At 46.9% G+C, this 26961-nt stretch overlaps 1 protein-coding gene across 2 annotated transcripts in view; it reads left to right on the top strand.

Annotated features, from left to right (window-relative positions):
* Positions 1-26961, top strand: part of LOC140391485 (neurabin-1-like) — a 179037-nt gene that overhangs the window by 96450 nt on the left and 55626 nt on the right. For both annotated transcript variants that reach the window (XM_072476014.1, XM_072476006.1), the window contains exons 4-9: positions 5613-5733; positions 6730-6834; positions 13875-14013; positions 14432-14557; positions 25922-25975; positions 26083-26312. In XM_072476014.1, the coding sequence (XP_072332115.1) occupies positions 5613-5733; positions 6730-6834; positions 13875-14013; positions 14432-14557; positions 25922-25975; positions 26083-26312 (775 nt within the window). The remainder of the gene's footprint in view (positions 1-5612; positions 5734-6729; positions 6835-13874; positions 14014-14431; positions 14558-25921; positions 25976-26082; positions 26313-26961) is intronic.

Raw genomic sequence — 26961 nt, 5'->3', positions numbered from 1 at the left:
CTTTGCGCCCTGTCTCGCGCGCTCTCTTTGCGCCCTGTCTCGCGCGCGCTCTTTGCGCCCTGTCTCTCTCGCGCGCGCTCTTTGCGCCCTGTCTCTCGCGCGCTCTTTGCGCCCTGTCTCGCGCGCGCTCTTTGCGCCCTGTCTCGCGCGCGCTCTTTGCGCCCTGTCTCGCGCGCGCTCTTTGCGCCCTGTCTCGCGCGCGCTCTTTGCGCCCTGTCTCGCGCGCGCTCTTTGCGCCCTGTCTCGCGCGCGCTCTTTGCGCCCTGTCTCGCGCGCGCGCTTTGCGCCCTGTCTCGCGCGCGCTCTTTGCGCCCTGTCTCGCGCGCGCTCTTTGCGCCCTGTCTCGCGCGCGCTCTTTGCGCCCTGTCTCGCGCGCGCTCTTTGCGCCCTGTCTCGCGCGCGCTCTTTGCGCCCTGTTCTCGGCGCGCGCTCTTTGCGCCCTGTCGCGGGCGCGCGCTCTTTGCGCCCTGTCTCGCGCGCGCTCTTTGCGCCCTGTCTCGCGCGCGCGCTCTTTGCGCCCTGTCTCGCGCGCGCGCTCTTTGCGCCCTGTCTCGCGCGCGCGCTCTTTGCGCCCTGTCTCGCGCGCGCGCTCTTTGCGCCCTGTCTCGCGCGCGCGCTCTTTGCGCCCTGTCTCGCGCGCGCGCTCTTTGCGCCCTGTCTCGCGCGCGCGCTCTTTGCGCCCTGTCTCGCGCGCGCTCTTTGCGCCCTGTCTCGCGCGCGCGCTCTTTGCGCCCTGTCTCGCGCGCGCGCTCTTTGCGCCCTGTCTCGCGCGCGCGCTCTTTGCGCCCTGTCTCGCGCGCGCGCTCTTTGCGCCCTGTCTCGCGCGCGCGCTCTTTGCGCCCTGTCTCGCGCGCGCGCTCTTTGCGCCCTGTCTCGCGCGCGCGCTCTTTGCGCCCTGTCTCGCGCGCGCGCTCTTTGCGCCCTGTCTCGCGCGCGCGCTCTTTGCGCCCTGTCTCGCGCGCGCGCTCTTTGCGCCCTGTCTCGCGCGCGCGCTCTTTGCGCCCTGTCTCGCGCGCGCGCTCTTTGCGCCCTGTCTCGCGCGCGCGCTCTTTGCGCCCTGTCTCGCGCGCGCGCTCTTTGCGCCCTGTCTCGCGCGCGCGCTCTTTGCGCCCTGTCTCGCGCGCGCGCGCTCTTTGCGCCCTGTCTCGCGCGCGCGCTCTTTGCGCCCTGTCTCGCGCGCGCGCTCTTTGCGCCCTGTCTCGCGCGCGCGCTCTTTGCGCCCTGTCTCGCGCGCGCGCTCTTTGCGCCCTGTCTCGCGCGCGCTCTTTGCGCCCTGTCTCGCGCGCGCGCTCTTTGCGCCCTGTCTCGCGCGCGCGCTCTTTGCGCCCTGTCTCGCGCGCGCGCTCTTTGCGCCCTGTCTCGCGCGCGCGCTCTTTGCGCCCTGTCTCGCGCGCGCGCTCTTTGCGCCCTGTCTCGCGCGCGCGCTCTTTGCGCCCTGTCTCGCGCGCGCGCTCTTTGCGCCCTGTCTCGCGCGCGCGCTCTTTGCGCCCTGTCTCGCGCGCGCGCTCTTTGCGCCCTGTCTCGCGCGCGCGCTCTTTGCGCCCTGTCTCGCGCGCGCGCTCTTTGCGCCCTGTCTCGCGCGCGCGCTCTTTGCGCCCTGTCTCGCGCGCGCGCTCTTTGCGCCCTGTCTCGCGCGCGCGCTCTTTGCGCCCTGTCTCGCGCGCGCGCTCTTTGCGCCCTGTCTCGCGCGCGCGCTCTTTGCGCCCTGTCTCGCGCGCGCTCTTTGCGCCCTGTCTCGCGCGCGCTCTTTGCGCCCTGTCTCGCGCGCGCGCTCTTTGCGCCCTGTCTCGCGCGCGCGCTCTTTGCGCCCTGTCTCGCGCGCGCGCTCTTTGCGCCCTGTCTCGCGCGCGCGCTCTTTGCGCCCTGTCTCGCGCGCGCTCTTTGCGCCCTGTCTCGCGCGCGCTCTTTGCGCCCTGTCTCGCGCGCGCGCTCTTTGCGCCCTGTCTCGCGCGCGCGCTCTTTGCGCCCTGTCTCGCGCGCGCGCTCTTTGCGCCCTGTCTCGCGCGCGCGCTCTTTGCGCCCTGTCTCGCGCGCGCGCTCTTTGCGCCCTGTCTCGCGCGCGCGCTCTTTGCGCCCTGTCTCGCGCGCGCGCTCTTTGCGCCCTGTCTCGCGCGCGCGCTCTTTGCGCCCTGTCTCGCGCGCGCGCTCTTTGCGCCCTGTCTCGCGCGCGCGCTCTTTGCCCCCTGTCTCTCGCGCGCGCTCTTTGCGCCCTGTCTCTCGCGCGCGCTCTTTGCGCCCTGTCTCTCGCGCGCGCTCTTTGCGCCCTGTCTCACGCGCGCTCTTTGCGCCCTGTCTCGCGCGCGCTCTTTGCGCCCTGTCTCGCGCGCGCTCTTTGCGCCCTGTCTCGCGCGCGCTCTTTGCGCCCTGTCTCGCGCGCGCTCTTTGCGCCCTGTCTCGCGCGCGCTCTTTGCGCCCTGTCTCGCGCGCGCTCTTTGCGCCCTGTCTCGCGCGCGCTCTTTGCGCCCTGTCTCGCGCGCGCTCTTTGCGCCCTGTCTCGCGCGCGCGCTCTTTGCGCCCTGCCTCGCGCGCGCGCTCTTTGCGCCCTGTCTCGCGCGCGCGCTCTTTGCGCCCTGTCTCGCGCGCGCGCTGTCTCACTCTAGAAAGTGGGAAATATTTATACTGTGGAGTGAGAATGAAAGATGAATCATAGCCACAGAAACCCAGGGAAATGGATACTAATAGCCACAGAAAGCAACGGGAAAGAGTGCTAATGTCAGTCCCCTGAGAAAACAAATAATGTGAAAGGCCAAACTGCAAAGAAACTAACATCAGAGGGTAAACTGTGACAGATGTAGTTGTGGGGTGAGGGGAAGGAGTTGTGGGAGGTGGGGTCTGGCCCGCGATTGGGGCCCACCAATCGGTGCCCCCCCCCCCCCCCCCGGGCCTACTTTCCTGTGCAGCCGGCACCTGAAGACCGACGCCACGTTGTGTCGGGGCCGGCACGCAGAAGTCCCCCGTGCATGCGCGGGTTGGCGTGGCACCCATTTGGCGCCGGGAAGGGAGGCTGGAGCGGCGTGAACTGCTCCAGCGCTGTGCTGGCCCCCTGTGGGGGACAGAATAGGCCGGACCCGGTTCGCGCCGTCGTGACACACGACGGCATTCATGGCGGCGCGAACACTTGGGCTGCATTTGGGAGAATCGCCCCCACTATGTTTGGTGTGTGTGTGTGTATATATATATATATATACATATATTTGTTAAACAAGTTTTAAAAATTTTAAAGAAAAAGATTAATACTGTTAGACTCAGTTTTATGATATCACATGTAAATATGCTGATGATGTATTAATTTATTCCTTCAAAGGAAAGGAGATGTAGCAGTTGTGTTGTAATTCACCGACTGACCACTAAGAGTCTCATTAGTATATAAGTGAATGTTAGAGTCGGGTGACCTCAGACTGACTAAGGAGCTGAGAGAGAGGTTGCTTGTGCATGTTCATACTGTTATTCATCTGTTGTGTATATATTTGACCCAAAGTTAATGTTAATAAATTGTTTATAGCTTTAGCTACGCGTGTTCTTGTAATAGAAATCAGGCCATCCGACAAGAGCAATACAGGGGAAGAGGTCAGTATGCAGAGCATCCTAAGGAAACTATTATTGAATCGGGCGCTCAATAAAATTAACGTAAGCAGGATAACAATAATAGAGAAATTAATGACCCTAAGGAGCAACAACTCCCTAGGAACCTGATGCTTTATATCCAGGGTTTTAAAAGACGTAGGTGAGAACATTGCAGGTGTCCTAACTACAATCTTCCATCGTTCGCTTGTTTCAGGAACTGTTTCTTTAGATTGGAAAATTCTGCGTGGTATTCTGCTATTTAAGAAAAATAATAGAGGGAAACCAGGGACTTACAGATTGGATAGCCTAACATGTGTTATCAGGAAATTACTGGAGTTACTGGAGTCTCTTATTAAGGATAGGGTGTCTGAACACTTTGAAATTTTCCAGTTGATCAGAAAGGGCAACCATGGATTTGTAAATTGTAGGTCATGCCTGAGGAATCTGTTGTAAATTTTTGGAGAGGTGACTAAAGTAGTGGACAAGGAAATGTCTATGACTGTTATTTATATTGTTTTCCAAGTCCCTCATAAGAAATTGTTCATTCAAATTGAAGCTCATGGAATTGGAGGCAAATTATTGTCCCGTTTAGGAAATTGGCTAAGCAGCCGGAGACCAAGAGTAGGGGTAATCATAAAATCAGAGAAAAGTTACAGCACAGAAGGAGGTAATTCGTCCCATCTTGTCCATGCCAGCCCAAGGACACTCTGGTGCCCTTTCTAATCCCACCTTCCTGCACCCAGTCCATAGCCCTGTAGTTTCGAGCACTTAAAGTGCAGGTCCAGGTGCTTTTTAAAAGAGTTTAGGGTCTCTTCCTCCACCACCAACTCTGGCAACGATTTCCAGACATCCACTATCCTCTTGGCAAAAATGTTCTTCCTCATGTCCCCTCTGCTCCTTTTGCCTCTTACCTTAAATATATGTCCCCTGGTTCGAGAATTCTATCCAAGGGAAACAATTTGGTTCTGTCTACCCTATATCTTCCCCTTGTAATTTTGTACACCTCAATTCAGTCACTCTTCAGCCTTCTTCGTTCAAAGGAAAATAACCCCAACCTGTCTAATCTCTTCTCGTAGCTACACTTTTCTAGCCCTGGCAACATTCTTGTGAACTTGTTGGAATAGAATCCTTTGTAAAGAATGAAAATATGGAAACAGTGGAAGTCCAAAGAGTCTTGATGTTCAGGTGCACAGGTCATTAAAATGTCATGAATAGGTACAGGAAATATTCTCAAAGACTATTGGATTGCTGGCTCTTATGTTTTAGGGGATTAGAATACAAAGGAGTAGAACTCATGCTTTAGCTATACAAAGCTCTGTTTACTCCTTACCTGGAGATACCAAGCGCTGTTTTGCAAATCACACCGTGGGCAGGATGTACTTCACTTGAAGGAAGTGCAGCATAGATTTACTCGATGTTACTTGGACCTCAGAAGTTAATCTATGAGGCGGGTTTAATCAAACTAGGGTTGTATTCCCTGGAGTTTAGAAGGATAAGGAATGATTTTACCTAAGTTTTGAAGATATGGAGAGGAACCGAAAAGGTAGACTGGGAGAAGGAAAGTATATTTAGGGAAGTCTAAGACCAAGGCCATTTTCTAAAAATTGGAGCCAGGCTCTTGAGGACTGAAGTTAGGATACATTCCTTCATGCAAAGGGTAGTAAAGACTTGGAACATTCTTCTGTAAGTAACAATTGATGCTAGGTTACTTGTTAATTTTGTAACTAAGATTGATAATACCTGAACAAAAATCTGTGGAATATGGGGCAAAGGTGGATATGTGGAATTAGGTCCCAGATCAGCCATAATCTCATTGAATGGTGGGACAGGCTTGAGAATCTAAATAACCTACTCTTGTACCTGTACTCTTATTTCTTTGATATTGGCTTAAGCACGATAATCTAACACTTTCCCCAATGTATCCTGATTTCTTCTTGTCACCCACCTTTTTTGAAGCACATTTTACTATTTTAAGGAGGCTAAATAGATGTGTGTTAGCATTGATTTACAACAAATGAATGTTTTTTATAAAATTACCTGATTATTAGGTGAAGGTGGTCTTGGAATTAGCATTATTGGAATGGGCGTTGGAGCAGATCAAGGACTTGAAAAGCTGGGAATTTTTGTGAAGACTATCACTGAAGGTGGAGCAGCCTATAGGGACAAAAGGTAAGATGTTAACCAATTAATTTATCTCACTCTTACTTGTGGTTTCTGCATTTTAATTTATAAGAACATAAAGACCATAGATGCTACAACATTAATGAAACAATATTAAGAAATTAAGAATTTTGTACATTTTTATAATTGATGCAAACATTCAATTTTTATAGCAATTATGTTATACCTTTTGACTGACCTGCTTAGTCCTGCTTTCTAGTTTGTTCATAAACTTTGATCTTGCTTATCTTAAATTTGTGTATTTTTCCAAGATGAGGTTGTAAATTTGTTTATCCCTGTATAAACTTGAAAAAGAGGTAACTTACTTTCAAGATGTTGATATTTAGAATAGCAAAAAGCATTGCAGCAATTATTAAATTAATTCCAGCCTCATTCAACTGGTACAAACCTATTGTTGTCATGTATATTTTTCTCATTCCAACTGAAGTTCAGTTGAAGCTAAGAATGGGATTCAAATTTTTATAATCTGTTGAAAAATAATTCTAACTGTGAACTGTTTTTGCTGTATTGTCTTGCGATCGTGCATTCCATTATCTTTCATTGATGCTTCTTAATTGTAACTGCCATTAAAATGTGATCCCTTCAGTGTATCAACTTTAATTTCCATGCTACAGATGTCCTGTACTACCTTCCATCTTTGTTTTAGATATTTTCATCATTCCTGAACATTTCATCATTTTCTTCTTGTAACGCCGATTGGAGTGTGATGCATTTCAGTGCAGCAATGTAACCTTTGTGTCGAAAATCGCACTTAAGTTCTTAAAAGAGATCACTGAAGTGAAAATTGCCTCCTTTTTATACTGTTTGACGACCTTAAAATACTTGAGCAAATCTGCCTCATTTTGGAGAATCATACTAGCATTGTATCTGTGTCTGTAGCTTACTCATTTTCATTTTTCATTTCATTAGAGTTGCTTGAATTTACATGCAAATTGAAATAATGTGTCATAGGACATAAGGGCATGTGTTCTTATTTTATTGCAGAATCCAAGTAAATGATCAGATAGTTGAAGTAGATGGTGTTAGTCTGGTCGGTGTCACACAAATTTTTGCAGCTACTGTGTTGAAGAACACTAAAGGTATGGTTAGGTAAGTGGTTATAATAATTTTATCTTAGCAATGACACAATTTGCACACTGATCATTTTTTATTTATGGATTTAATATAGATATATTAGAATGATGCAAGTGCCTGGATAAAATTGGAGAATGGATGTCACTCTGTAATTTCATGTCAATACCACTTAAACTTCCTTTCAAAAATAGACACTGGGCAATGCAGTTACATCGATAAGTACTACAGTCTTGTTCATCCTTTGTGGTGAAGATGATCATGCACACCATTTAGGGTATTTGTTAGGATTCCAGTAGGTACATAGGTGACTGTTAAGGTTGATCTGCAGTCAAAAGGTTCTGCTGCAGGATAGGTACCACAGATGATTGAGTCTTGGACGAGCTGCTGGCTCGGGATTTCCTCCCCATGCACTTTCTCTCTGCCTCTTATATGTGCTTGCTTTCAGAGAAGGCTGCAGCTGTCTTTATTTGCGCCAGGTGCAACGATCCTGGGTGACTCAAAGTCTGTATCCAAATTCCTAAATGCAGCCTTCAGAGTGTCCTTGTAGCACTTTCTTTGACTTTTATGAGAACGCACCCCAAACTTGAGCTTGTCGAAGAAGATTTGCTTGGTAAGCGAGTGTTAGGCATTCTGGCTACATGACCAGCCCAATTCAGTTGTGACTTTCGCAATATGGTGTTGCTTGGCATGTCAGCTCGAGTGAACACTTCAGTGCCTGGTATTTTGTGCTTCCATCTTGTCTTCGGAAGCTTTAAAGGCAGCTCAGGTGAAAATGGTTCAGCTCCTTGGCATGATGCCAGTACACAGTCCTAATCTCCCATGTGTAGGGCAGAACGCAGACTATTGCTCTAAAGATTTTCAGTTTGGGGGGTAGATATATTCCTCTTCATTTCCAGATTGATGTTCGAAGTCTGCCAAAGGCTACGCTTACTTTGGTAATTCGAGTGCCTCAAGATAAGTGCGTTTATCCACTGCTGACAGGTTCTAGTCATCGACTGAAACCTTGGGTTTGAATGAGAGCTTTCCTGGAGCAGGCTGGTACATTGCTTCAGTTTTCTTTGCTTTGTTCATAATGTCGAAGGTGCCATATACATTGGAGGACAGGTCCATGTCCTATTGCACGTCTAATTCTGAACCGACAGCTCATGCAAAGTGTGACGAATGTAAGAAATCGTCATATTTTGTATATTTTTTGCAGTCATGTTATTAAAACCTGGGTTAAGATACATAGAGTATGTCTGCTAAAGCTGTGATTAAGTGGTTGTAAAATTGAGGTAATCATTGATTTTGCAGGTGAAGTGTGTACAATGGAATATTGTTTATGTTTAAAAGACAACTGGGGTGCAGATAATTTATATGGGGTATTGTGTTTGGTCTTGGCTAAACAGTCATGGACGTCTTGAGGGAGGAGACTGAAGAATGCCTTGTGCTTTGGGTGCAGATGATGTAATTAAGGGGAGTAGACAGGGCTGTCTGAAACTATTGTTCTTCCTAAGATTTTAATCTGAACAGTGGTGTTTCAATTTTATTTTATTCTATTTGTCATGTGTACCGAGTGTTCTGCATATAGTCCAGACACATCATTCTATACATGAAAAAAAAATGCAATATGCATAAATACACAATGTAAATACATAGATACAGGCATCGGGTGACACATTTGGGGTGTAGTACTCCTTGGAGAAGATGTGTGAAGAGATCAGTTCAGTCCATAAGAGGGTCATTCAGGAGTCTGGTATCAGCGGGGAAGAAGCTGTTTTTGAACCTGTTAGTGCGTGTTTACAGACTTTTGTATCTCCTGCCCGATGGAAGAGGCTTAAAGGGAGAATAACCCAGGTGGGATGGGTCTTTTTTTTTTTAAATCTTCATTGTCACAAGTAGGCTTATATTAACACTGCAAGATAATGCTGCCCGCTTTCTCAAGGCAGCGGGAGGAGTAGACAGAATCAGTGGATGGGAGGCGGTTTCGCGTGATGGACTATGTTTTTGTCCTGAAAGGTGTTCTCTCCAAAGATTCTGCACAAAGAAAGTCGAAACCCGGTTGTTAACTTTATTGATGAGTGGTATTTGGACTATACTGGTTTGCTTAATTGGCATACAGAAGCTGTTAATTGTAAAGCTATTTCTACGTTAATGTGGTTAATTCTGTGCTTAAATTAAAGTTTGTTTTAACATAAAATCTATCTGTGGGCCAGTGTTATCACTCCTGTGATGCAGTCACATTTCCTCACAATTTTACAAATTACAAATAGTTGGGTTCTCACCGGAATCCTAACAACAGCCATCGACAAGCAGGAAATTGTGAAGTCTGTGCATGGATACCTTGGTCTTGGCCTGGAGTTTATCAGATTGAGTAGCTTCCCTCTATGTAATATCTGTTTTTGATGCCAGGATCACCATGGAAAGCATGGTAGAGAAAAACATGCTGAAGAAGGTTAGGGATAACACTCAATCATGTTTTACTCTGTGAGTGCCTGTGAATGGTCAGCAGACTCACCATCATCCAGGACACAGGGAAGCATGTCGCTACGGAGCTGTCAAACTATTGAGATGACCTTCTCAGAGCAGCTGAATTTCCCTATTTCTTTCCAAAGGCTCTTTGGTTTGGATTTGGGTTTATTGTCACATGTACCAAGGTATAATGAGAAGTATTGTTCTGCATACAGTCCAGACAGATCATTCCAAGCATGAAAAATCATGGGACCCATGATAGATACACAATGTAAATACATAGACACAAACATCAGGTGAAGCATATGGGGTGGAGTACTACTCAGTAGAGAAGATACATGGAGAGATCAGTTCAGTCCATAACAGGGTCATTCATGAGCCTGGTAACAACAGGGAAGAAGTCGCTTTAAAATCTGTTGGTGCGTATTTTCAGATTTATGTATCTCCTGCCTGATGGAAGATTTTGGATGAGAGAATAATCTGGGTGGGAGGGGTCTTTGAATATGCTGCCCGCTTTCCCAAGACAGCTGGAGGTGTAGACAATGTTAATGGATCGGAGGCAGGTTCACGTGATGGACTGGGCTGTGTTCATGACTCTCTGTAGTATCTTGCGGTCTTGGGCTGAGCAGTTGCCACACTAGGCTGTGATGCAGCCTGATAGGATGGTTTCTATGGTGCATCTGTAAAGATTAGTAAGAATCAATGTGGACATGCTGAATTTCCTTAGCTTCCTGAGGAAGTACAGGCACTATTGTGCTTTCTTGGTGGTAGTGTCAACATGGAGCAGGACAGATTGTTGGTGATGTGCACACCTAGGAATTTGAAGCTGTCAACCATCTCTACGTCGGCACTATTGATACAGACAGAGGTGTGTATGATAGTTACTTCCTGTAGTCTATGACCAGCTCCTTAGTTTTGCTGACATTGAGGGAGAGTTTGTTGTCGTTACACCATGCCACTAGGTTCTCTATCTTCCTCCTGTGCTCTTTGGTTATACCGAAGGCCGTGGTCAGGTCCAACCTTTTGTGAAACCCACTAACTCTGGTAGCAGACCCAGGTCGAGATGTTGCACTAAGCAGTTTAGAAGGATTTTGGCAAAGGTTTTGCCATGGAGAGGAGTAACTTACTCTATAAATGTTGCAAGATTGGCGAGTTCCTTTCCATTTATAGGTAGACAATAGGGGCATCTTTGTATTCTTGAAGAATGGCGAATTGCTCCTTCACAGACTGAAATAGTTCAGTGATCACCGTGACCAGACATTGACCTTCAGCCTTGTATACCTTAGCTAGGATTGCATCAGCTTCTGGAGCTTTGCCACGAGACAGGTGTTTGATTACATTAGTCATTACTAAAAGCTGGGGGTGTGGTGGGGGCATCATCAAGAGCAGTGAATGGCACCTGTGGCAGCCTTTTCTGGCTTTTGTTTTTGATGGGCGAAGGCCATTTGAGGATGTGGTTCATGTGGTCTGCCCATCTTTCTAGAATTTGGGATTTGTTTTGAGCCCAATTGACTCATCAGCATGGAAACCTAGTGATGAACCGGTAGACTGGAGCCCATGGACAGACTTCAGAGCATCGTAGAGCCTCTTTGTAACCTTTGTAATCTGCATGTGACTGAGGTTTGTCTGCTTCCGATTCAGCCAAGTGTCTTGTATCTCTCTGATCTTGCATCGGATGGTTGGGCAGATGTTTCGGTACGCATCATGCTTTGATAGTGATGATATATGGGAGGTAAACCCTATAGAGGTGATATTCTTCCTTCAGTAGTTTCCAAATTACCTCATGATTCTCTGAAAATAAAGAGATGGGGCATGGGCCTTCTAAAGCAGTGGCCTGAGCCACCTGTGTACAGGTTTGCAGCTACAGCACCCAGCGATTCCACACTTGGTATGTTTCTCACCCATGTCCACAGGATTTGTGACAGATAGCTGATGAAAGACAGATAATAGAAAGATGTTGAATGTGACTTGCACATGAATTTGATTATAGTGAGGGAGAGCTGTTGTATGCGAACAAATGCTTGGCACTGCAGAGAGCCGGATGAAGCTGAGTACCAAGACCGGGTAAGCCACTCTTTAGAGTTGAGTGATCCTGTCTGAGATGTGCTACTCCTCCCTTACACCCTACATCCTAATGTGCTGTGCTATAGAGTGGTTAAATATTGTGTTTGATCTTGTATAGAATGGGCAGCACGGTAGCATTGTGGATAGCACAATTGCTTCACAGCTCCAGGGTCCCAGGTTCGATTCCGGCTTGGGTCACTGTCTGTGCAGAATCTGCACACCCTCCCCGTGTGTGCGTGGGTTTCCTCCGGGTGCTCCGGTTTCCTCCCACAGTCCAAAGATGTGCAGGTTAGGTGGATTGGCCATGATAAATTGCCCTTAGTGTCCAAAATTTCCCTTGGTGTTGGGTGGGGTTACTGGGTTATGGGGATAGGGTGGAGGTGTGGACCTTGGGTAGGGTGCTCTTTCCAAGAGCCAGTGCAGATTCGATGGGCCGAATGGCCTCCTTCTGCACTGTAAATTCTATGAAAGAAGAGGGCCATGAGGCTCATTGTCTCAGTGCCAGTTCTCTGCAACATCCAATTTAGCAAGCACCTCTTCCATTGCTCTGCAATTTTGTTTTCCCTTCGGGCCTGTATCCAGTTTCCCTTTGAAAGCCACGATTGAGTATTTTTCTACCAACATTTTGGGCACTGCATTCCAGAAAGTACTATTTGCTGCAGAAATAAGTTTTTCCTCCCATCACCTTCCACTCTTTTGTCAATCAGTTGAAGTCAGTTTCCCTGTACCTACTCTGTTTAGATCCCTCATTAATTTGAGTGCCTCCATCAAATCTTCCCCTCAACCTCCTCTTCGGAGAACAACCCCAGATTCTGGGGCAGCACGATGGCACAGTGGTTAGCACTGGTGTCTCACGGCGCCAAGAACCCAGGTTCAATTCCGACCTTGGGCGACTGCCTGTGTGGAGTTTGTACGTTCTCTCTGTCTGCGTGAGTTTCCTCCGGGTGCTGCGGTTTCCTCCCACAGTCCAAATCATGCGGGTTCGGTGGATTGACCATGCTAAATTGCCACTTCATGTCTCAAGGTGAGGTGGGGTCACGGGGCTAGGGTGGGGTACTGGACCCAGGTATGGTGCTCTTTTGGAGGGTCGGTGCAGAATCGATGGGCTGAATGGCCCCCTTCTGCACTGTAGGGATTCTATGATTCTCCAGTCTCTCCATACAGCTGAAGTCCCTCAACCCTGGAACATTCTCATAAATCTTTTCTGTACCCTCTTTAAAACTTTCACATTCTTCCAAAAGTGAGGTGCCCAAAATTGGACAATACATGAATTGAAACCGAACCAGTGTTCATCCTTACTTTTGTACTCTAAGCTTCTATTTATAATTCTCAGGACTCCATGTGCTCTAAAACCGCTTTCTAAGCTTGTACTGCCATCTTCAATGATTTATGGACGTATTACCCTCAGTTTCTCTGTTCCTGCATCCCTTTCAGAATTGTATCCATTAGCTTCTTTTGCCTCTCTTCATTCTTTCTATTAAAAATATTTTCATTAACTCCATTGCAGTGTTAATATAAACCTACTTGTGACACTTATAAAGATTGCTATTATTAATAAGTAATTATTTTGCACTTCTTATTAAATTTTATCTGTCATGTGTCAGTCTATCCCACTAGCCTGTGTATGTCCTCTTGAAGTCTTTATCACCATCGTCCTGTATTTGCAAGTATTTTATCATCTGCAGAGTTCGCAATGGTGCAATGTAGCCAAGACTGAGTCATCAATATACATCAAGAAAAATAATGTTCCTATTACTGACCATTTGGGCATCTCACATATACCTTCCTCCAGTCCGAGAAGTAACCGTTTACCACTACTCTCTTTTTCCTGTCACTCAGCCACCTTCGTATCCATGCTGCCACTGTCTCTTCTACTTTGTGAACTTCAACTTTGCTGACAAGACTGTTATGTGGCACTTTATCAAACACCTTTTAGAAATCCAAAGGCAGCATATCAACCACATTGCTCTCTAGAACCTTCTCTGTTACCTCAACATAAGAATTGTCAATTAAACATGATTTGCGAAGCAGGACGGTGGCGCAGTGGTTAGCACTATTGCCTGTGGTGCTGAGCACCCGGGTCTGATTCCGGCCCTGTCTGTATGGAGCTTGCGCATTCACCCTCTGTCTGCGTGGATTTCACCCCCACACCCATGTGCAAGTTAGGTGGATTGGCCATGCTAAATTGTCCCTTAATTGGGAAAAAAATAATTGGGTACTCAGAATTTATTTTTAGAAAGTAATCATGATTTGCCTTTAAAAATCCATGCTGGCTTTCTTTGATTAATGCACACTTGTCCAACTGACTGATTGTTTCTTAAAGCTTCTCCACCACCGAGGTTAAACTGATGGCTTGTAGTTGCTAGGTTTACCTGTACACCCTTTTTTGGACAAGGCTGTAACATTCGCAATTCCCAACTCCTCTGGAATCACTCTCCCATCTAAAGAGAATTACAGATATGCAATGCATCATGGAGGAGAAAAGCAAATCTGTGAAAAATCAAAGGTATAAGCAATGAGCTGTGAAAATGTTTATATAGATTCCGAATTGGTCGAGAAAAACCTGGACAACAGAGTGAAGTTGCTCGGCTTATCAGTGAAACATTAGAACAGGAAAGATGCCAGGAAGCACTCTTGGAGCAGCAATGTACTCTCTACAGTACAAGTGATAATGAGCAGGTAAGATGATTCATCTCCTCATTGGTGTGTATGTGACACTGAGTTTGAATCTCCTTGTTGCTGTTCATTTAACGTTATTTAACCAGAGCTATCAGTATGAACTTAAACCGCAATGTAAATTTGTTTTGAAGAATTTTGCCAAGATGAAGCTCCCTTGCAAACAGTTAACTGTGTTTTCTTGGAAGCTAAGTATGATTACTTGGATCAATGTTCATGCTAACCAAATACTGTTATTAAAAGTAATAGAAGGCAGAAAACTAAAACATGTACACTTATTGCTGTTAAATATTTAAGGAAGATAAACAAAGAGTACTTTTATCGAAAAGGCAACACTTCACATGACCACTTACCTAGTCAGTAGTGGCCAGGTGAAGTTTCTTGGCATCTTATCTTTTTATCACTTTGATTTTTTTTTAAGTCTGAAGAGTTTCCTGAAGATGAAAGAAACACTGCAAATGAAGTTGAAGATGGAGGGACACTTAAAAATGAGTATCCAGATTTACCATCTGACATGGATTCACCACTTGCTCTTAAACTGAAAGAGGTAAACGTACTGCATTTAGGCTTGTATCTCACATTTTCCTTACTCTGAAACATTAGGGATCAGATCTTCTGCATCATTATGCTGCCTATGCTTGATGATTCATCAACATGATGCATTATGGGCATTTTGATTTGTTTTTTTTGAGGAGATGTAATATATCTATCTGTAATGCCTACTTCACAAAACCATGATTAATTCATACATTGAATTATTCTTTGTGTCCTTTAGCAGCTTTTTAAAAGTTTTTACTTTAAGGTCTCCGCTTCTCCCAAAAACATAGGCTTGAAGATTATATTTTTACCTACAACTGAGAATTGAATTTCAGTTGTGTAGTTTGAGTGAGTGAACCATACCCAAGTTCCCAAGATGTTTCTGTATAACTGTATCAGTTGTACTGAGGCATGTTTTCCCCTCAGCTTCCAGTAGTTTCTGCTCAAGTATTGCAAAATTATTTGAAGAAAAACTGAAAGGAAAAATCACAAAACTTTCCTGAGATAAAGTTTATGTGGAGTGTTATTTTGAAAATCAAAAATGTACTTAGTTTGTGTGCTTAAATTTTAGAAAACATAAGAGAAAGCTGGAATATACATATAGAGACTGACAGACAAGGTTATGGGGAGAAAGTAGGTCTTTGTAATGCTACTTCTATTTTAAAAAAAAAAACAATTGAAACTATGTTCTGCTAAGTTAAAATAGCCAATGGCTTACACCCCAGACTCTAATTTTTATAATGCACATGAAATAATGTGAAAGTTAGAAAGGCAGAGTTTCTCAATTCAATTTCATTTTTGGAGAAAAACAATTAAATTTTGAAAGCAAACAAACTGCTTTAAGGAAACAAAACGGGATTGGGCAATTTGGTTGAGGTAGAAAGTGGGAACTGGAGAGAAATGAGTTTAAAAGTGAGGTGAATTACAGCAGAAATTAAATGGTAGTTCAGAGGGTGAGGTAGGGGTCATGGTATGATTGGGGATAGGTTGGAAGGAGATGAGGGCACAATGGGGAGTGAGAGGAAATGCAGCTGTCTGGGGGAGATGATGTAAAAAGAGCTGCTGTGGGTCATGCTTTCCTTGCAATCTTCACTCCAAATGCAGTTAACAGCCATTGGTGGCTTCTTTACCTGCCATGGCACCCACCATCTCCCATCTGAAAGGAAAGAATAATAAATCAAAGAGAAACAAATAGACCAAGTTAAGGGAGAGAAATAGACAGAAGTCAAAGTGGAGAGATAAGATAAAGAACTGCAAAACGGAGGCAGGTAAGAGAGTGACCATATTCACGGACTTACAGTTTGCAATGTCATTAAACATTGTTATATTTAAACATAAGAGTACCAAAAAGCAGCAATTTTAATCAGATAAATTATATTAAAATTACATTTGCGTGCATTTCTTGAATTGCCTATTTAAAATTGTTATTACAGCCTCTCACCAGTAATAATATTTCACTTACTGTAGAGAACCTCCTGTGCATGAACCAACTCTGATTTACCGTTTGCTACCACAGGGTGGTAGCAGCATGAAATAGCATATGGAATAGAATAACTAACTTATTGCTGATTTCCCATCTGTCCTAATTTTTGCGCAGGCCTAATCCACGTGGCTAGAAGCCTCATCTGAAACTTGTATGTGCTAACTAGGGTCAGATGACTCAGGCTTTCCAGTGCTGTTTTTGCACCCTCTCCAAGTTGTATTGCCATTTGTTGCTTTAGTCCACAAACTATGGATGCATACACGTCAGGAGGCAACTTTTCCAGTGATGCTTATAAGGCTGCTCAGCTGCTTTTTAGTAAAGCTGAAGAAAGTCTTGACAGACATTCTGCTAGCTTTAAACAATTTCTGTGTGTTTGTAGACACTGCAGAAAGTTCTGAATTGTTTTGGGGGCTTCTCGCATTGTACTTATTTCTTTGTGGAGCCTAGCAACTTGCTAAAGAGTGCTTTGGCTGAACAATTTTTGAACTGTTATATATGTACATCCTTCTTCACTTCTACTTATTTCTAGTTTCTTCTTTGTATTTGGGTAACTTTATTAAAAAAACATTTTTTTTTTTTAAAGTTTTGTTTCGAAGTTCTTTTATTCTCAGTGGTTTCCTTTCAATTTCTCCCGATTGGTTGTAGGTTTTCAAACTGGAGTAGTTGGACTCTAGTTAATTTCTCTATTTCTGGAATTTTCTGTAATTGGTGGTTTAGCATTCTAATTAAGTTCTTGTTATGATTAAATGTGCACTACAGCATTAACTATTTTTTATGTAGCTAACACTGTTTCAGATGTTAGAATATAAACTTTTTCCCTCGGAGTGTATTTTTATTTCTGGACATTCCGACACTGGAATAAAAATACTGGTTTGGGTTGTCCTAACCAATCATAGGTTATTATAGGAGGTGGAGGAGATACAATCATAATGATACCTAGAATATAAAAAGCACTTCTAAACTGCATGAGGTATTTTTCCATATTTCTCACAAAAATTTAAATAGTTTTAAAATCCCATGTTTCAAGAGTTGCGTTATATCGTGATCTCTTATGTTTGGTTTTTCACTATAATGTTTCAAATGACATTTTGGCCAGGATTTTGCAGTTGTAATGATGATAACTGTCAGTGTTTGCCAGCATTCAGCTTATCTGTTGTGCCAAGCAGTTGTGCTCGTTAAACTTGGAAATCCAGATGCTACTGTCAGTGATTCCTCTTCTCTTCCACATGGTGCATCGTCGAACACTCTGCAAATAGCTAACCTTTAGAACTTGTTGAACTGACCAGAACTACTACTTTTCTGCTGTAATATGCCCAAATAGTTGCCCTTTATGAGGTGTGATTGGGTTTTTAACAATGTACTAAGTCATAGGGCAGCACGGTAGCTTAGTGGATAGCACAATTGCTTCACAGCTCCAGGGTCCCAGGTTCGATTCCGGCTTGGGTCACTGTCTGTGCGGAGTCTGCACATCCTCCCCGTGTGTGCGTGAGTTTCCTCCGGGTGCTCCGGTTTCCTCCCACAGTCCAAAGATGTGCAGGTTAGGTGGATTGGCCGTGATAAATTGCCCTGAGTGTCCAAAATTGCCCTTCGTATTGGATGGGGTTACTGGGTTATGGGGATAGGGTGGAGGTGGGGTACTCTTTCCAAGAGCCAGTGCAGACTCGATGGGCCGAATGGCCTCCTTCTGCACTGTAAATTCTATGATAACTAAAGGTGAGGTAGCCAATTGGATATAAAATTGGCTTGGCCTCAGGGATCAGTTGGGTCCAGTTATTTGTTATAAATATTAATGATTTGGATGAGAATGTAGGAGGCATGGTTAGTAAGTTTGCAGATGACACCAAGATTGGTTGCATAGTGGATAGTGCAGAAGGTTACATAAGATTGCAACAGGACTTGACCAATTGGGCCAGTGGGCCAATGAATGGCAGATGGGGTTTAATTTGGATAAATGCAAGATGATACATTTTGGTAGATCAAATCAGGGCAGGACCTACTTCGTTAATGGTAGGGAGTTGGAGAGAGTTACAGAACAAAGAGATCTAGGGGTACAGGTTCATAGCTCCTTGAAGGTGGAGTCGCAGGTGGACAGGGTGGTGAAGAAGGCATTCAGCATTCTAGGTTTTATTGGTCAAACTATTGAATACGGGAAGTTGTTGAAGCTGTACAAGACATTGGTAAGACCACACATGGAATATTGTGTTCAGTTCTGGTCACCCTATTATAGGAAGGATATTGTTAAACTAGAAAGAGTGCAGAAGAGATTTACACAGCTGCTAACAGGACTCGATGGTCTTGAGTTATAAGGAGAGGCTGGATAGACTGGGACATTTCCCCTGGAGCGTAGGAGGCTTAGGGGTGAACTTGTAGATGTCTATAAAATAATGAGTGTAGATAAGGTAGATCAACATCTTTTCCCAAAGGGAGAGGAGTCGAGAACTAGAGGGCATAGGTTAAAGGTGAGAGGGGAGAGATACAAAAGGGACCAGAGGGGAACTCTTTTCACACAAACGGTGGTGAGCATCTGGAGCTGCCAGAGGCAGTGGTAGAGGCGGGTACAATTTTTTCCTTTAAAAAAAAACAGTTAGACAGTTACATGGGCAGGGTGGGTATAGAGGGATATGGGCCAAATGCGGGTAAGTGGGACTAACTTAGTGATAGAAACTGGGTCGCATGGACAAGCTGGGCTGAACGGCCTGTTTCCATGCCGTAAATATCTATGACTCTATAACTATTGCTGAGCAACCTCTCTGACCCTGGAAAGCTATTTTTTTTATTTGTGGAATGTCCGTTCCCATTATGACAATTCCATAGCTTAATACAGTAAAACTTCCAAAGTTTTATTTTTAATATTTCAATTTTCTAATGTCTATACTCTATTTTTCTGTCTGAAAAATGTATAAAAAATGAAGAATAATCATTTATTTCCTGATGTATTGTCTAAGAATGTTTCAAAGTGATTAACTGATTACCTTGCATGAGGGTATCTTGGAGGCTTTCTTGTCATTGCACCAGATTCAACTTTACATTGGAAACAGTGAAATCCATTCCAGAGATCAGTGGGGATGAGACGATTCCTAGATCAGCTGATCAGTGGCGAGTGCTGCCATTACACCACTGAATGCAAAATTTAGCCCATTGTGTACAACAGAATTTACAACAAACCATGAGTTTTTAAAAAAAGAGTTGGAAAGCAAGAAACCTTCCGTTTCATTAACTAGGGCATCTCATTGCACTAATTCACCTGCTTTAATAGGAAGAAGATAGATTTGTGTTTATACTTTAAAAAGAAACATTGCTGGATTGACACCAACTTCGTAAATGCACTCTGTTTTAGAAAACAGGTTTATTGAAACTTTATATTTCATCTGTTGGATTTAAAAATAAAATGTACCTTTAGTTTTAAAAAAATATATATTAAAGTTTTTTAACACAATTTTTCTCCCTTACAAACAATAACCCCCCCCCACCTCGTAACTAAAAAAAAAAAACGAGAAATCGCGCAAAGCAAGATATATACATGGCAAAATGATATATTTACACAGCTTTGTACACTGGCCCTCACCCGTACATGCCACTTTCCCCAACCCTTCATGTTATCTCTTGCTCATCCACCCTCCCAGGCAGTTCCCCCCCCCCCTCAAGGTTGCTGCTGCTGCTGACCGACCTTCCTCTAACGCTCTGCGAGATAGTCTAGGAACGGTTGCCACCGTCTGTAGAACCCCTGCGCAGACCCTCTCAAGGCGAACTTAATCCTCTCCAACTTTATGAACCCAGCCATATCATTTCTCCAGGCTGGGGGGCTTCGCCTCCTTCCACATTAGCAGGATCCTTCGCCGGGCTACTAGGGACGCAAAGGCCAGAATGCCGGCTTCTTTCGCCTCCTGCACTCCCGGTTCGTCCACTACTCCAAATATTGCTAGCCCCCAGCTTGGCTTGACCCGGACTTTCACCACCTGAGATATTGCTCCCGCCACTCCTCTCCAGAACCCCTCCAGTGCCGGGCATGACCAAAACATATGGACATGGTTCGCCGGGCTCCCTGAGCACCTTCCACATCTGTCCTCTACCCCAAAGAACCTACTCAACCTCGCCCCCGTCAAGTGCGCTCTGTGGACCACCTTAAATTGTATCAGGCTGAGCCTGGCACACGAGGAGGAGGAATTAACCCTACCTAGGGCATCAGCCCACAGACCTTCCTCGATCTCCTCCCCCAGCTCCCCCTCCCATTTACCCTTCAACTCTTCTACCAGCGCTTCCCCCTCTTCTTTCAACTCCTGGTGTATTTCCAACACCTTGCCCTCCCCGACCCATACACCCGAGATCACCCTATCTTGAACTTCTTGTGCCGGGAGCAATGGGAATTCCCTCACCTGTCGCCTCACAAAAGCCCTCACCTGCATATATCTAAAGGCATTTCCTGGGGGTAACTCTTAACTTCTCCTCCAGTGCCCCTAGGCTCGCAAACGTTCCGTCGATGAACAGGTCCCCCATTCTTCCAATCCCCGCCCGATGCCAGCTCTGGAACCCCCGTCCATCTTCCCCGGGACAAACCGGTGGTTACCCCTGATCGGGGACCACACCGATGCTCCCATTGCACCCCGGTGCCGTCTCCACTGGCCCCAGATCCTTAGCGTTGCCGCCACCACCGGGTTTGTGGTATACTTTGTCGGCGAGAGAGGCAGCGGTGCCGTCACCAACGCCCCCAGGCTCGTTCCTTTACAGGACGCCATCTCCATCCTCTTCCATGCCGCCCCCTCTCCCTCCATAACCCACTTGCAGATCATCGCCACATTTGCTGCCCAGTAGTAGCTCCCCAGGTTTGGCAGCGCCAACCCTCCTTGGTCCCTACTGCGTTCCAGGAACCCTCTCCTTACTCTCGGGGTCTTATTCGCCCACAACCCCCCATCCCCCCCCCCTCAGCGGTAGGTCCCCTATCCCTCTTTCTTGGTCCCCCGCCTGTAATACAAAGAGCTCACTCTTCCCTACATTGAGCTTATAGCCCGAAAACTCCCCAAACTCCCTTAGAGTCTGCATGACCTCCACCATCCCCTCCGTTGGATCCGCCACGTACAGCAACAGGTCATACGCATATAGTGACACCCGATGCTCTTCTCCCCCTCGGACCACCCCCCTCCATTTATTAGACTCCCTCAATGACATGGCCAATGGTTCGATCGCCAATGCGAACAACGGGGGACAGGGGGCACCCCTGCCTCGTCCCTCGGTACAGTCGAAAGTACTCCGACCTCCGCCGGTTCGTCACTACACTCGCTATCGGGGCTCTGTAAAGGAGCTTAACCCAATTGATAAACCCTACCCCGAACCCAAACCTACGCAGCACCTCCCAGAGGTACTCCCACTCTACTCGGTTAAATGCCTTCTCCGCGTCCATAGCTGCCACTATCTCCGCCTCTCCCTCCTCCGATGGCATCATTATCATGTTTAAGAGCCGCCGCACATTGGTGTTTAGTTGCCTGCCCTTTACAAATCCCGTCTGGTCCTCGTGGATTACCTCCGGGACACAGTCCTCGATCCTCGTGGCCAGCACTTTTGCCAGCAACTTTGCATCCACATTGAGGAGCGAGATCGGCCTGTACGATCCACATTGCAGTGGGTCCTTGTCCCGCTTTAGGATCAAAGAAATTGTCGCCTCATTCAAGGTCCTCACCAGTAGCGGGGCTAACAGGCCTGCGTACTCCCTGTAGAACTCCACCGGGAATCCGTCCGGTCCCGGGGCCTTCCCCGCCTGCATGCTCCCCAAACCCTTGCTCAGCTCCTCCAACCCAATTGGTGCCCCCAAACCAGCCACCTCTTGCTCCTCCACCCTCGGGAATCTCAGCTGATCTAGGAATCGTCTCATCCCCTCTTGCCCCGCTGGGGGCTGGGATCTGTACAGCTCTTCATAAAAGGCCTTGAATACCTCGTTTATTTTCGTCGCACTCCGAACCGTGGCTCCCCTTCCATCTTTAACTCCCCCTATTTCCCTCGCTGCCATCCTCTTACGGAGCTGGTGTGCCAGCATCCGACTAGCCTTTCCCCATACTCGTAGGTCGCCCCCTGCGCTTTCCTCCACTGTGCCTCCGCCTTCCCTGTGGTCAACAGGTCAAACTCCGTCTGGAGCCGTCGTCTTTCCCCAAGTAATCTTTCCTCCGGGGCCTCTGCGTATCTCCTGTCCACTCTCAAAATCTCCCTCACTGACCTCTCCCTTTCCATACCCTCTGTCTTCTAACTATGAATCCGAATGGAAATTAGCTCTCCCCTGATCACCGCCTTCAACGCCTCCCATACCACCCCCACCCGCACCTCCCCGTTGTCGTTGGCCTCCAAGTACCTTTCGATACACCCCCTCACCTTCCCACACACCACTTCGTCCGCCAGCAGTCCCACATCCAGCCGCCACAACGGGCGTTGGTCCCTCTCCTCTCCCAGCTCCAGTTCCACCCAGTGCGGGGCATGGTCCGAAACGGCTATAGCCGAATACTCCGTCCCCTCCACCCTCGGGATGAGCGCCCTACCCAGAACAAAGAAATCTATCCGGGAATAGGCTTTGTGTACATGGGAGAAGAAAGAAAATTCCCTGGCCTGCGGCCTTGCAAACCGCCATGGGTCCACTCCCCCCATCTGATCCATAAACCCCCTAAGTACCTTGGCCGCCGCCGGCCTCTTTCCAGTCCTTGATTTGGAGCGGTCCAGTGCTGGATCCAACACTGTATTGAAGTCCCCTCCCATTATCAGACCTCCTATCTCCAGGTCCGGAATGCGCCCCAACATGCGCTTCATGAATCCTGCATCATCCCAGTTCGGGGCGTGTACGTTTGCCAACACCACCCACGTCCCTTGCAGCCTACGGCTCACCATTACATATCGCCCTCCATTGTCCACTACAATAGTCTTGGCCTCAAATGACACCCGCTTGCCCACCAATATTGCCACCCCTCTATTCTTCGCATCCAGTCCCGAGTGGAATACCTGTCCTACCCATCCCTTTCTTAGCCTGACCTGGTCCGCCACCTTCAGGTGTGTCTCTTGGAGCATGGCCACGTCCGCCTTCAGTCCCTTTAAGTGCGCGAACACTCAAGCCCTCTCCACCGGCCCATTCAGGCCCCTCACATTCCACGTTATCAGCTGGATTGGAGGGGCTCTCACCCCCCCCACGCCCCGCCGACTAGCCATCTCCTTTTCTGGGCCAGTCCCGTGTCCACGCCTCCCTCACCCTCCAGCCCCCCAGAGGGGGGGACCCCCGTCCCGACCACCTCTTCTGTGTCCCATTCCGTTTCGGCAGCAGCAACCCTTTCCCCTTCCCTCCCCCCCGCTAGACCCCTGTCTAGCTTTTTTGCTCCCCCCATGTCACTCCCGTAAGTCAGCTGACGCCTGCTGACCCCGGCTTCCCCCGCCGTCCCATTGACCTCCCCGCGTGGGAGTCTCCCAATCCATATGCATTCCTTCGTTCCCCTTCCCGCGCGCGGGAAAACACCCCACGCTTTCCAAAGCCCGCTCCGCCCCCTCTGGCGCAGCTCCTGTCGCGGCCGTGTCTCTCTCCCCCAGCCCATGTAACATTTCCTGCGCGTGATTGACCCCCTATATACAGCAACCATCACACATCAAACCCCAAAACATCCCCCCCACCCTCACAAACCCTCAGTTAGAGTCCAGCTTTTCGGCTTGTACAAAGGTCCACGCCTCTTCAGGCGCTTCAAAGTAATAGTGTTGGCCCTTGTATGTGACCCACAGTCGCGCTGGCTGCAGCATTCCGAATTTCACTTCTTTACGGTGCAACGCCGCTTTGGCCCGGTTGAAACCCGCTCTCCGCTTTGCAACCTCCGTGCTCCAGTCCGGGTATATTCGAATCTCTGCATTGTCCCACTTACTGCTCCGCTCCTTCTTGGCCCATCTCAGGACCCACTCTCTGTCCGTGAACCGGTGGAACCTCACCACCATCGCCCTTGGCGGCTCATTTGCCTGGGGCTTCTTCGCCAGCACCCAATGTGCCCCGTCCAACTCCAGCGGCCTCGAAGGGGCCTTTGTGCCCATCATCGCCTCGAGCGCCGTGCTCGCGTATGCCCCAGCATCAGCCCCCTCCACTCCCTCAGGGAGACCCAGGATTTGCAGATTCTTTCTCCTCGACCTGTTCTCCAGGTCTTCGAGTCTTCCCGCCCACCTCTTGTGTATCGCCTCGTTCTGCTCCACTCTCACCGCCAGGCCCACAAGCTCGTCCTCTTTCTGACTGACTCTTTTCTGTACCTCCTGGATCTTAGCTTCGTGGGCCTTCTGGGTGATCCCGAGTCCTTCAATTGCCGAAAGCATAGGCGCCAACATCTCCTTGCGCATCTCCTCGTGCTGCTCCTCGAAGCAGCGCTTGATGAACTCCTGCAGCTCCCCTTTGTCCCTGGCCGCCGCCATTTTGTTTTCTTTCACTCGCTTCTCCCATTGCTCCAGTGTCGCTCCTTTGGCCGTTACACTTCTGGTCCGTTTCATAGAAGTTGGAGGGAGACCCATGGCCGCCACCGGAAGCCTCGTCCCTGCTTCTTCAATGGCCTTGGTAGATCTTTTCACAGTTGTTCCCTCTGCTGCTAGAATTCACCTTTGATAGAGTCAAGTCAGATTGCAGCTTTAAGCTTGCCCTTCCCCCGCCTGCATGCTGGAAGAGGCCTTTGTCTATTCCTGCAGCACAAGCCAAATCTTTTACTGTTTCTGCCGGGTCTGGTAGCCAAAAGACATAATATTCCTGGGGGACACTGTCAGGGGAATGCTGCAGTCTTCTTCCCACACCGGGAAATGTCAAACAAATGCCGTGGGGGCCCTGTAAAAGAGCCCAAAAGTCCGTTCCAAGCGGGAGCTACCGAATATGCGACCTAGCTCTGCATAGCCGCACCCGGAAGTCAAAATGTACCTTTAGTAACAACACTATGATAAATTATTGAAAGCCATTGCATTTTAGTTAAAGGACTCATTGAGTAAATGGGAAAGTAGCAACGTTGATGAAAAATTGGCTGAGTGACAGGAAATTGAGAATAGTGGCTATTGGATGTTATTTGGGCTGCAGCAAAGTTTGTAGTGGAGATCCCCTGGGGTCAATTTTGGCATCCTTTTTCTTTATGATATATATTAATTACCTAGATCTTGGTGCAGAGGACACAATTTCAAAATTTATGGATGATACAAAACCTGGAAACTGATCTGTGAGGAGGATAGTGCAGAATCTCAGTGGGACATACACAAGTTTATGGAATGTGCAAACAAGCAGCAGTTGAATGTGGAGAAATGGGAACTGATTGATTTTGGTAGAAAGAACATGGCGAGACAATAAAAAAATAAAGGATTAAACTCTGAAAGAGGCAGAGGAGTAGAGGGACTTGGTGTATATGTGCATATGTCACTGAAGGTGGCAGGACAGGTTGATACAGTATCCTAGGCTTTATTAATACGGGCATAGAGCACAAGCGCAAGGAGGTTCTGTTGTACAGGATGCTAGATCGGCATCAGCTGGAATATTGCATCCAGTTCTTGGAGCTGCGCCTTAGCAAAAATGTAAATGCGTTGGAGAGAGTGCAAAAAAGATTCACAAGACATGATTGAGGAATGAGGAACTTCAGTTACAAAGCTAGATTGGAGAAGTTCATACAAGTTGAGAGGAGATTTGATAGAGGTCTTCAAAATCATCAGGTGTCTGGACAGAGTGGATAGGGAGAAAGTGTACCCACTTGTGAAAGACTCAAGAACATGAGGGTACAGATTTAAAGTAATTGACAAAAGAAGCAAAGGCAACGTGAAAAACGTTTTCATATGGTATACGTCATTGCTCCATACCTGGACATCAACTTCAATTTACCTATGCAGATTTTATCGCATCGGTCTAATAGTGTTTTCAATTTGTATGTTTACCTTCAGCTTCAAACTAAGAACACCATAAGTGCAGCAGTAATCAGTGAAGTGACAGAAAGGGTATGTAGAATTGTTTTATTCAGTTTATTCAAAGTAAATGCTACTTTTTTGAAAACTACAGATATATATAATTGTTCTAATACTTGGATGTTCTCCATTTATAACAGCTGAAAGTTGCAGAAGCAGAGAAGATTAAATGGGATACTACAAAGAAGCAGCTTCAACAAAGTGTTGAAGAGAATAAGGAGAAAATGCAAAAGGTGGAAAGATACTGGTTGGAAGCCCAAAATCTTTGCAAAATGGTAAATGAGCACTTGAAAGAGACCCAGTCTCAGTATGATGTTTTGGAGAAGAAATATAACAAGGCTAAGAAACTGATAAAGGAATACCAACAGAAGTAAGTTTTTTTTCATGCACGTAATTACAGCAGAATATAGATAGATTGGAGAGTTGGGCAGAGAAATGGCAGATGGAATTCAATCGAGACAAATGCGAGGTGATGCATTTTGGAGGATCAAATTCAGGTGTGAATTATGCAGTAAATGGTAGAACCCTTAGGAGCATTGACAAACAGAGGGATCTGGGCATTCAGGTACATAGTTCCATGAAAGTGGCAATGCAGGTGGGATAAAGTGGTCAAGAAGGCATACAGCATGCTTGCCTTTCTCAGCTGGGACATTGAGTACAAGAGTTGGCAAGTCATGTTACAGTTGTTTAAAACTTTAGTTCGGCCACAATTGGAATATTGCATGTAGTTTTGGTCACCACACTGCTAGAAGGACGTAGATGCTTTGGAGAGAATGCAAAGAAGGTTAACCAGAAAGTTGCCTGGTCTGGAGGGTGTTATCTATGAGCAGAGGTTGAATAAACTTGGATTGTTTTTGTTGAAAAGACTGAGACTGAGGAGAGACCTGATTGAAGTCTACAAAATTCCGAGAGATATCGACAGGGTGAATAGTAACAAGCTTTTCCAGGATGGAAGACTCAATTACAAAGGGGCACGGTTCAAAGAAAAGTTTAGGGGATATGTGCGGAGAAAGATTTTC

This window comes from Scyliorhinus torazame, chromosome 2 (assembly GCF_047496885.1).
Source record: "Scyliorhinus torazame isolate Kashiwa2021f chromosome 2, sScyTor2.1, whole genome shotgun sequence".
Lineage (NCBI taxonomy): Eukaryota > Metazoa > Chordata > Chondrichthyes > Carcharhiniformes > Scyliorhinidae > Scyliorhinus > Scyliorhinus torazame.
This window is presented reverse-complemented; position numbering and strand designations above follow the sequence as displayed.